This window comes from Ammospiza caudacuta, chromosome 3 (genome assembly GCF_027887145.1).
Source record: "Ammospiza caudacuta isolate bAmmCau1 chromosome 3, bAmmCau1.pri, whole genome shotgun sequence".
Lineage (NCBI taxonomy): Eukaryota > Metazoa > Chordata > Aves > Passeriformes > Passerellidae > Ammospiza > Ammospiza caudacuta.
Window position 1 is genome coordinate 51,860,214 of NC_080595.1, and position 12,535 is coordinate 51,872,748.

Below are 12,535 nucleotides of genomic sequence, written 5' to 3' on the forward strand. Positions count from 1 at the left end.
GAAGCACTACAGCCAGTCTGAAGCTACAGATGATTCTGTTAAACTGCTGCTGCCATACAAGGATCTGACAGACTGTGCAGGTCACAGTTCATATACACACAGCAATTCTCTGATACGATATTGCCCACATCATAAATGCCACCGATTGATTCAAGGATTGCAGAATGAATAGCAAAAAGGTTAATTGAATTTCCTTGCCCAAACTTGCTAGCTACAACTGTGAAAATATAAATGAGGATCAATAACAAAAAAAAATCCCTACCTAAAATAACCTATCAAATTCTAAGTAGGCCAGGGAATCAAGAAAAATTAACCTTGCTATAGACAAAAATGATGGATGGAATAAATTCTATCATTCTGGCATACTCAGAGGAATATCCTGGTATAAACTCTGTTATGTTTTAAATTCAGCAACTGTTCAATCTAATTTTATGCTTGGTACTGATGAGAGTTGTGGAAATGCTCTTGGGTGACAAAATAATAAATAAGAATTAGGATAAAATTGGAAAATTATATCTAAACATCAAACCAAATAGCTAACAGACAGAAAATGCAGCATCTGCAAAGCTGGAGTAATGCTTTTATGGACACAAATATATGCAAAAAGCATAAAGCTACACTAAGCAGTAATTTCTCTGTATTATCTAAATTATATGTGCAAAGACTTGATTTATGCATTTATGTTGATAAGTATATGGTCAAATTTAAGGGAATTGCTTGCTTTACTTTCAAAGTCTAACCTCAACTGATATGTATCTTTGACCAAAATATTCGGAAGTCAATGCTCAACAAGACCAAACTGACTAGTTTTTTGTTACTAATTAAATGTAACAAACTGTTTAAATGTATATATGTTGTCATTATATTGCAAAGGTTCCCTATTGTTGTCTCCTTCGTGCAAGAGTTTCGTACCTCCTTGATGTTTCTTATAGGCAGCGCCGCTAGGTACTGACTCTTCCTTCTTCCCACAGTAACCAACTGACTCCAGTTCCTCAGAACCAACCAATCCACTCTTTTATAGCACTCTTCTTCTCACCGGTTACAGCTGTGGCCTGTTAAAGTCAGGCCTGCTCCTAATCTTTAGTAATTGGCCCAGATGCAACTCTTTAGGGGTAAGATTACTTTCTATATTACCTTTATTTTCTTATATTCTATCCCCCTACATATATTCTGTTTAAATATGACAATATAAAGAAACCATAACAATCTAGAAAATGGCAAAATATTGGCCAGTTTTGCTAATAGAACCTAGTACTAGAGATAAGAGTTGCTTTAAGACCACTGTGTGTTATGAATACTCATTGGAGGCATGGAAAGACATGAAAACTCGTTTGCTCCAGAGCCCTTCCTTTGTGTGGTGCTGGCACTCAGATGCACTTATGCAATAAGCCCAAAGATGGAGTGAGAGAGCCTTTTATAGCACTTCAACAACTCAGTAGGAAAACAAACTTCAGTGAAGCAATCCCTGGGTAGGTTTCAATTAATAATGGACTTTGTACTTCAGCAGCTGCATTAAATGTATTTGTAAAAAAGAAAACAAAGAAAAAATATCTGTGTTAAAATGGAATGCACAAAACAATATGAAAGATCTCAGTCAGTTAATTACCATAAGAGAAGCAAAGTTGACATCCCAGTCCCCAAAGGTGCTGCCTTACCCACTGCTGGGGTACATCCTGTGTCTGCTGGGGGGGCTAAAAAACAGCAGCTGCCACAGCTGGGACCAGACCCCAAATGAGTGAAACACAGAAACTTCTGCCAAAAGCCCCCTATTATTTGTCCTGCTCTACAGGACCTATCTTTAAATTCAGGGACTGATCTGATTCTATTTGGAGTGAACAAATTAAGGAGATCATAAAGGATCTTACCAATTAGCACTAGTCTCTGGCAAGGTTTCAGCAGAGCTCCAGTTGGAATAGATGAGCTCTACAGCCCTCTATTCAAAACCATGTCAGGTAAATTCTTCATTAAACTCCAATAATTTGTATCAGGCTTTATATATGCTAAAACCCTGGTACTGAGACCCGATAGTACCTTGCACACCAGAATTCTGTGAGTTACAAGGTTTTTCATCTCATGTAGCACCAGAAATTTATAAGCTCTACTGTAGTTCTTGTCCCAATATAAGATACCATGTGTTACCAGTGTTATTTCTGGCTGTTGGAAAGAATGGTCCATGCTTTATGCTTCAGGAAAAAAAGCCAAAGAAATCTACATCACCGAACACAGTAACATTCCCACTTCCCACCCTCTGGTTTAATAGTTGAGATGAACCCTCTTTACCTTCCAGGGGCATCTCCCTTTTCATCAAACCACACTTCTTCTCCAGAAACACCAATGAATGAGGATTTGAGGAGGAACTCCAGGAGCTTGCTGCCATCAATTGGCTTCATAGCATCACACAGTCCAACATGTCCGGGGCAAAGAGAATGATGCATGTTCTGCAGCCCATAAGCCATAGCGTATATTGCATTGATGACAAATCCCATTTTACTGTCCTGCACGTAATTTTCTTCTAAGCTCTCATTGCCTACAATGGTAAGAAAAAAATGGTTGTTATAAGGAAAGATGAAATTACATGAAAATATGAAAAAACAACAATATATAAAAGGGATTTCCTTCTTTCTCTTATAAAGCTTTAGAGGCATAAACAAGGTGCCAGCCGAGGATTTTTTAAATAGACAAGCAAATAAATAAATAAATAAAATACATAAATACATAAATAAATAAAACACATGCCCACCACCACCCCAGAGATCTTGAATTCATTAAAAGTTAAATGCTTCATGAGAAATCAACTATTTCATCAAGTTGTCATCTTTTGATTATCTTTTGTCATTTTTTTGAATTTTTCCTTGTCATTCCACAATAATATTTATTTTAGGAAAGGTTAATCAAGAAGATAGATTTCCACTGAAATAATTTTTGAAGTGATTTCTTTGAAAAATTGACTTTTTGTTACATTTGAAGTTTTTATTTTTTAATCTCATGTTTTTGATGGTCAAGATAGCAATGTCCCTTTCAGAGTTAATAACTAAACAATGTAAATCAACATCACTTCTCCAGTTACCAGAAACAGTCCTTTTAGTTAAAAGTGGTACTAGATATGCCAGTATGGGGTTGCAACAGAAAGTCAGCCAAAGTATGAAACACTGAGTTTTTGTGTGACTGCAGCAGGAGCAGACACTGAAGTCTCCTTCCTCTGATCAGAAACAAGATGGCAGCAGAGGTTTTCTCCCCACATAGGTTTTCCCTCTGATCTGCAGCTGGGCCAGCACTGTCAGAGGGTGCTGGTTTTGGGCTGCACTTCACATCAGACCCTGCTGGGTCCTGGGCTGCTCCCTGCTTGCCTCCTGCCAGCTGAGCTGCTACAGAGCACTGCCAGCTCTGGCCCCAAGGCCCTGCAGACCTGTGCTGAGGGGCCCAAGGCAGCTGGAAGTAAGAAACCTTCCAGTTTTACTTCTTTCCCCTTGAGTCATGCAATGACAATATGCTCCAGACTGCAAGTTGCTTTTATCTGCAGGCCTCCCACGTTACTCGATGTTTAACAGGCAGTGGCAATCCAGCCTCTGTTATTTTGTCTCAGGAACACCTTGTGTACACCAGGGAAGTAGGATGTGTGAGAGACTAGCTGTTAACTGACACTTCTTGAATCCAGGTTGGAGAAGATGTTTGTCATTTTAATATGATGAAAGGAGGTAAAAATCTGCAAGTTCACCAAAACTTTCATGTTGAAAAATAGTTCCTTACCCTAATGCAGCTATTATATGGCTTTCAAATCAAACCGTGAAGACTGTCCTTACATTTATCATTGGAAAAGGCTCTGATTTGGTAGGTCTTTTCAGTTTGCTTGCCCTAAATCTCAGAAATTTCACCTGAGAATTCATAGGAAAGCAGAGAGCGCAAATGCAGGGATGTCTATCTTGCTTTCCCTGGGTTGCATTGCAGCTGGGCAAGAAAATTTTGCCTCAGTAACTATTTCACAGATGAGCTTAACATAGCAAACAGACATGATGGTGAATTTGAAAAGCTTTGTGAATATAGCATAATCTGACTGAATGAGTCCATGTGCTCCTCACTACCATACATTCACCACCAGCATCACCAAGCAAGGAGCAGCTTGAAAGAAAGCAGAAAAAAATTCCTTCCAGTGGCAACGTATCTGTCACTTTCTTTGTGAGAAAAGGTTCACAGCTCACATTCAAATCACATGAAACAAACACCACTCAGATGTTGAGAAACACAAAAAAAATAAAAAACCTGTTATGCAAGATGACAGAACATTCACCCAGGGAAGCAGAGAGCATGCCAGTGCTTGTGCACCCTCACTTATGTACAGCATAGCCTGACATTTGTATGCCTGTATATGCTAATATATAGTCTCAATAAATTATCTGTCAGGGTTTTTTATCAGCTGATTAGTCCCATAGGACTAGCAGACAGTGAATTTATCACTGATTCTGCTTTCTTGTAGCTAGAAAATGAAATTGTTCTCAGTCCCTATGTGAATGAGACACAGGAAGAACATGGGCTTGGCACAGCATTCTCTTGTGAAGCTTCTAAGCAGAGTGTTGTGGAAGAGATCACAAAAATCAGATAGTGCACAGCACCCACTATCTACCCTTTCCTACATGAAAGTTTACCTCAGTCTTCCTCATTTTTTAAAATTAGTTTAAAAAAAGAAGCATAAACATCAGTAATGCTGACAGGAGACATCCATGAGTTTCCTGAGGCAAGCCTTCATGTGGGTGATGGAGGTAGAAAACGAAATGTAAAAGGATTTGCCAATGTTTAAAAAGAGGCTACTCCTTTAAGTATGTATTGACTCAGTAAAACATGCTTTCGATTATCATATCTCAATATGATATGCACACCTCCAAAGAGAATAAATAGTTGTGGATTGAAGAATTTCCTTTTGACTATTTTGGAATGAACACCTAAATTAAGGTTGCAAGCACACAGTCTGACACTACAGAGGTGACTACCTCAACGCCACCTATCGAAATAATTGTATTGTAGTGGAAAGCAACATGTAAATTGTCTGAATGAATTGTCTCCAGATCAGTAATATAAAAATTCTTGCATGTAAATAAGATATTTTTCAGTAAATCCAGAATGAGAAGTCATGTTTTCCCTAAACTTAACTTCCCAGAGTCAAAATCCACTCTATTTCATTTTCGTCATTATAAATTATTGATACATTTATGCATTTGAATTTGTAAAATTCACTTAGGACAATCAGTTAGAAATGTGTGCGTTTTTAAAACAAAAGAAATCATGTAATTGTGTTCAGCCAGAGACAAAACAGTGTTCAATTAAGTCTTCATAGGGCAAGTTTTTAATAAATGCAGAAGTATTACAATATTTGTCATTGGCCATCTCTATAAAGTTGTATTTCTCCTCAGGAAGTCTTTGAAATGTAACAAAAAGCAAAGCAGAACCCTGAACAGTGAAACTTCTTTTTTTTCTTTGTTTCTCAGGCCTTGGAAGAAAATATCATTGATCTACAGAGACTAACAGAAAAATATTTTGTTAGCTTTCTTACTTTATATTTTTTTAATTTAAGAGACCTTAGCTTTCACTAACCTTAGCTTTTCACTAAGCAAAGAAAAGCTGTAAGTCATAAATCCTGTGAATATTGGATTAATTGAAGCCACTCAAATTAGACCATTAATTTTTGAATGACCTTGAAGAATTCAGGTGTCCTAAATATCATATTTAATTTTCTATTGGGTGTAATGCAAGTCTTCCTTTAATAATTTAACAGCTTCTCAGTACTCTGGGTCATTTTTTTTATCACAGTTATGATTTTAGTCTCTGTGTCTGTCAGTAAATCTTGGAGGATGAGGGCACCTACACACATACACTACTAACCAGAAAGAAAAAGGAGATAAAAACAGGAAAGAAATCCCAACAAAAAACCAAACACCACATCCTAGCTACACACTGCTGAAAAATCTCCCAATAGTGCTAAAAGTGATACTGAGGGACAGGTAGAGAAGGAAGAGAAAAGAGTCCAAATTTTCATGAAAATCACTGTTATTTTTTCCATTTACTGTAATGCATCTCACAGCTAAATAATCCCAGCTTCAGCTAAGTCCTTAGAAGGATGTGACTGTGAAGCAGCCATGAAATTAATTTAGTGCCTTTACTGTGAATTCAGTGTGGAGCTAACAGTGCTCTCAAGAACAGAGAGTGTATTTTGCAAATCCCACTTGAAAAACTGAAATAAAGAAAAAATGGGCCATTGGAATTATGGCAAGCCATGAGTTAACTATCATGTAAAAGTAAGGATAGGAGGTGTCTCTTCTCTTGATATTCAATATAAAACTCAGCACCAAATATTACTTGTTTGCAGTCCTCAGAAAGGTTAGGGCAGGAGGGAATTTGTGATGGAAATAAATGTAAAAACATTTTGGTTGGGGAATCTAGCCAGTTGGCAAATTTTGAGCAAACATAGACATTTGATAAAGAACACAGTCTGTTCATAGATGACTCTTGATTAGCTTAAAAAGCCAAAATCTGTTCAACAAAATTGTTATAAAGGACAATATTTCATCTGGAATAGGCAGACAGTTTTATCATTTGCTATGGTCATCTGCTGAATATTTAGGGTGAAATAAAAAAGTTACCAGCTGTCACAAAAACTATCTTCATTTCTGGTGATCCTGACAGAGGTATGAAGGCATTAAAAATTGTATATACTGCTTTCTCAATTTGCAGTTGTGCTTTACAGGACTGCCATGCTTCATAGGAAGGCCAAATGAGATTTTTGCTTTGTTGTAAGTTACAACATGGCTGATGGTTGCTTTGAATATGAGTGCTAATTTATGCAAAAAATAAATACATCTGGAAGGACAATTGGGGCAAAATTTCATTGAGAAAATGAAATGAAATGAAATGAAATGAAATGAAATGAAATGAAATGAAATGAAATGAAATGAAATGAAATGAAATGAAAAAATCTGCCACACTTGGGTTGCATAACCCAAGTATAGGTTATGCGAGTATAACAAGGAGTAAAGAGGGCTCCCCCCCAAAAATGCTGGGTATGAACTGGTAGAGCAGTACTCAGGCTGCTAGCAAATATCCAAATCCATTGGACAAAATCTGGAGGCAGGTTCCTCATCCTCCCCTTCAGTCCCAACCAACACTGCCTTTGCCACAGGGTGGCCAAACACTGGAAGAGGCTTCCTACAGAGGCGGCCAATGCTCCAAGCCTGTCTGCAGTTGGAGCCATTTGAGCAAAGCCCTTAAAAATCTGCTTTAACTCTGGTCAGGCCCCACAGAGTTTCAATTAAAAAGCTCAAATGAAACCAAAGAACCCCCAGTGGCTCTGAGAAAATTTGCTCATCTTCCTCTGTGCAGGTTTGTGTAAAGAGGTGCTAGTGTCATAGCATGTCCTTGGAAAGCACTGGAGGTCACTTATCTTGCAGTGTCTCATGCTAGAGAAGACCTGACAGACTTCGACCACAACAAATTTGTGTCATAGGGTCTTACAAGGAGCAGGGCAGAAGGTCAGCATTTTGACCTGACCAGTCATTTTAAATCTGGGACTCTAAAGGTAAGAATTAAAGATTATTCTAGAAACCAAATATAATGTTAATGGTGATGAAAAAACTTAGTTAATGGTGATTTTTGTAAAGTGTTAGGGTATTTGGGTACTTAGAAAAGTTGGAACAGTTTTAGTTAGAAGCTTAAATATTTAATTATGGTTTTATCATTGTACACATAGGAAAGAAAATGTGCTCCAGATTGTGCTCCAGTTGGGCTTTGGCCCTTCTAATTTTCTCCCTTTATAACCTAATGAAATCCTTGTAGTCTTGATGAGTTGTTTCCCCTTCACTCAAATGCCATAAACTCTCCTTGATTATCCTGAGTTCCGGCCAAAGGTATTTGTTCAGACAGGTCCATCTCCTTCCCTGGCTTATCTTTCTGCACATGGGAACATTCAATAATAGCTAATCTAACAAGCATGCCAAACTATGATTATATAAAATATTTTTTCATTTGTTTTAACTCATTTGCCATTATTGATTCAGATGTTTTAGAAACACTGCCAGCTCACTCCCTCTTATATTCTATTTGTAACATCTTTTTACGTTATCTAACTTCAAAGATAACAAAATTATTTAACAAATTTCACTTCAAGGCACTGCAAAATGAGTAACAGAGGTTATAATATCTCTAGATATGATAAGAACAATGATGGTGTATTTAAAACCTGTGCATCTTTTGGTTTTTTTCTCTTTGTATCGCCTTTTTGATAAAAAATACATTTTGTTCATTACTATTGTATGGCTGATGAAATCTGCACATTTTAAGATTAGAAATAAACTTTTGTTCCTGCTACTGTACTCGCTATGTCCAAAACCAAGTCACAGGCAACAAGTCATTTATTCTATATGAAAACATCCAAACACTTCTTCCAGCCCACAGTCAAATATGGAGTAACAAGAATTCCTGAAGTTTTATTTCCTAGGTAACTGCCTGCTTTCCAAGGCATTTCAAGCTGTAGCTCATTACCTACGAGGAAGAGGCCAGGATTTGGTGACTAGAACAAGTAATTGTGGATCAGGAGCACAGATCCCACTTGTGGGCTGTCTCAATGACTTTGCTGTCTCTATGTGCAAGATATAATGTGACCACCAATAATTTGTGGAAAAATGATCTGGGGGGAGCATATTTTCCAGGCCAAAATATGTTCAGAAAAGAACAAGGCTTTGCTTTGTTCTCAATTAAAAAGAACTTTTGCAATTTTCATGAGAGAGAATTTATAGGCTGAAAAATTTCTCACAGACCATAATATGTGTTTCATTCAACCTACCACAAATGATCCCATCATGGTAAGCTATTGTTTCTTTTATGGTTTCTGTTCCCAGAAAACCAGTTACTATTCTGTTTTCAAACAGAACAAGATATGTGCAATGGTTACCACTTTACTCCTCACTTTGGTGTCTGTTTTCTAGCAGCAGGGAGGCAAGTCCAAGAGGCAGCTAAATGCAGTGAAAGAGAGGAGAGATCCCTTACAGGGATCCCATACACGGAGGATAGAGCTATCAGAAAGGCACAAGATGAAACAGGTAACTCAATTCCCATTGTATGTGAACTACATGTTTGTCTGGACAGAGCTCCTGTATTTGTAAGGTAAGACTGAGGAAGGATGAGTATTTTATATACATTAAGGAAAAGACCTTTCCTTAATGTCCCCCTGAGCATCATGTTGCCACTCTAAAGGAAGCAATGCATTTCTCTATCTAGAACTGCAACTTCTTCCCCCAGAGAGGAAGCAGAACTTTCACAGGAGAAGCTAAAAGGAAAGAATATCTTACAAAATGCGGGTTCTACACCAGATTTTGAAACATACTGATAAATATTTGACATTTTACAGTACTCATGAAGCAATAAATGAAGTTCACAGGGTTTCAGACTTTGTTTTCAGGATGTCATTAAATCAGAAAGGTTTTGCTTCCATTCTTCAAATGGTTTTTATTTCCCCAAGCAAAGAGATTAAATTCATGCAATTACATTTGATGTATTTTTCCCTGAAAAGCTAGGATAGAATTACAGTTACCAGTTGAGACACCCTGCTATTTTCTTTCTGAGCAATGTAAAATCTATGAGACTCTCAGATACTACTGCTTTGTTACATCTGGTGAATGTATTTTTTTAATTGGGATTACTGTATTTCTATTCTTCTATATAAAACTAGAGAAAAGTGAATAGAAACACCCATTTGAAAGCTGGGTGTTCAGCAAAAGCTCCTCAAAAAAATTGCAGTAGAATTCTCTAAGGCATTAACAAGATGGTAATTGCAGCAGTATTTTCATGGAGGGTTTTTCTTTTTTTCTTTTTATCATTAGCAAAGTTATTCAAATCACCGATGAAATGACTTCTCTTGAAATAAAGTTGATATTGAATTTAAAAGGATTTGGGGTTTTTAGATTTATTTTTACCAGCATATCTTTTACAGATGTCAACTCCATGGCTAAAAGAAACCAGAATATGAATTCACCATCAAGGTACAGGTTCTCTCTCATTTCAGATATCTAACACCTAAACCTTTGAAGGTTAGTATTCATTTTATATATATTATACACCACCAGTGTCTTCAATTTCCTTGCTGCTTTTGTGAGTACACCACGTTATTCCCCAGTGTTCTAAAAGAAGTTCCTTTTGTCTCTCCCTGTGTGTCAGAAGGAGTGGGGAAAGATTTAATTAAATTTACTTTCTTGGTTCTCCATATCATGTTATGTAAGCACATTAGGGCTTTAAGAGCTTAGTGTCAAAGACTCTGGAACAAGTCTGGCATACACAAATACAACAGTGCCACAGTGAAGCTGAAACATTGTGAGGAGAAATGACTGTACAAGTCACTGACTCACTCATTAATCAGATGTAGAGCAAGTGTCAGAGTCTCTAAGCACAGGGCAGGAGAAAGGGGACCCAGCAGTGCGGCCAGCCCTATGCCAAGTCTGAATTCACCACATGACTTGGGAGCAAAACAGAAGGAAACTGATCTAACTCCTCCTTCACTTCCCAGCCTGCAGACTTTGCTAAACAGATACAAGAGTCTGAAGTTTGCTCCGTGCTCTGCTCTCTTGCCTCTTCCCATGGGCATTCAGACTCTCACACAACTATTTGACTCCAGAAGGAGCAGCAAGTGACAATGCACATAGCTCATGCTTACACTGAGGGAGAGGATGAAGATATGTTCTAGTGTGCCTTTGTCCAGGAGAGTAGACAATCTTCTTTCTATGACCCAGAGAAGCAAAGCAGGGGATGAGAAGTCCATCACCTTCCTAGGGCTGCCTGCAACCTCAAGGGAATGTGAGGACTGGGCATGTCTGATGCCACAGGACAATGCAGGGCTGAGCAGACAGGGCATGTCTGGGTGAGATATTATATATTCACAAGCACTTATAGCTGATGTGCAATGCTGCAGCCCCTGTCTGCCTTCAGGAGAGGCTGGAGGAAGACTGGAGGCCTTTGCAGAAATTGCCAGCATGGCTTTGTCAGAACTGCATCACTGGAGTGGGAGACGGTGTTGGAGAAAAACATTCCTTTTCCACTTCTCCATGAATCCGCATTTCCTACTCTGTCTCCTGTGTTGTTTAGAAGCGAAAGAAAGGACTTGAAGGGAAACATAACGCATCACCTGAGGGCCATGCTAACAGCACATCTGTCTGCATGCCAGGAGCCCCAGGAGGGGGCTGTCTCTTCCTTCATTAGCTGCCCCTGGCAAGGTGTAGCTTTCCAACACCACAGGCTTTGCAATCTACACAAATTGTTCCCGTGCGTTTATAACTCCTGCCACTGAGAGCTGAAGAAACTGATCACAGAGTTGAAAAGTTGCAAGATGTAAGTCCACAAAACCAAGCGGGAAAGGAGAAAGAAACTACGTAACAAGCAGAGAAATTCCACAAGTTCATGTACAGGGGGACATGCTGTTAAATGCAGGTCTGGAGAAACCCACTTAGAGCAGATGGCTTGACAGAAGCTCATCAGCTTAATAAAGCTTTTGTAGGGGATGACATGGCCTGAAGCCTCTGTGTTTCTTCCCATTAGGATAAAGATTCCTCATAAGAAATTTTACTTACCAAAAAATATAGGATTTATGGCCCTATGAGGATGATATGCTGAGATTCCTTCTCCAAACAAGCCTGCAATCTGCCATTTGAAACCCCTTCTGTACACATCCATTGCTATGGACTGTTAAAGGCTTGGCAGGACATTTTAGCATTGCTTCCCCTTATTCATAGCTTTTGGTGGAATGATCTTGATGAAATAGCTCTGCAGCGAGGACTGGTTTTTAAAGAAATAGAAATGGAAGGATCTACAAAATATAGCTCAGTGCAAGGTGAAAACAACTCAGTCCACTTCAAAGAATAATAAAAAAAAAGATTCATACTTGTGATATTTGTGTGTGCACTTCAATGAAATCAGCTTAAGAAGTGCAATTCACAGAATGTTCAACAGTGAAGCAAGATAACAAAAACCTGCCAAAAACGCTAAGTTTTGAAGTTATTGTTTGCCTCATTTTGGCTATTATCTTAATTCCTGTTGTTTGGAATTAATACACTGGGAAACAACAAAAGAAAATAACTACCCCTATATAAAAGAAATCACTTCCTGCATCTTATACTCCCAAGCAACCATCAGTACAAATGGTTTGAAAAGAAGCATGACTTTGTATTGATGTGCCATCATTTTCATGGCTGCAGTCATGTGCCAAACCAGAAGTATTCTAAAAATGCCATAATGAAATAAAGTTATGGACATTCATTTTTATGCACATTCTAATAAAAATGTTTGGAATCAACTCCATCATGAAGCAAGTAAGATGTAAAAATATTTCATCCACTTGCAGATCATAAAATAATCAATATTCAGCCATTCTAGCTTATGGAAGTTCATCCCTGATTAAAATACTGTGATCGCAGATTGGAAGGCTCATGGAACTGAACAGGAAATGACATGGAAATACAGTGGTTTATTATGTTCAAATAACTCAAACATTATACTCAAGGCTTTAAAC

At 38.1% G+C, this 12,535-nt stretch overlaps 1 protein-coding gene across 3 annotated transcripts in view; it reads right to left on the reverse strand.

Annotated features, from left to right (window-relative positions):
* GRM1 (glutamate metabotropic receptor 1) overlaps positions 1-12,535 on the reverse strand; it is a 177,868-nt gene that overhangs the window by 40,196 nt on the left and 125,137 nt on the right. For all 3 annotated transcript variants that reach the window (XM_058801077.1, XM_058801079.1, XM_058801078.1), the window contains exon 4: positions 2,281-2,527. In XM_058801077.1, coding sequence (XP_058657060.1) covers positions 2,281-2,527 — 247 coding nt within the window. The remainder of the gene's footprint in view (positions 1-2,280; positions 2,528-12,535) is intronic.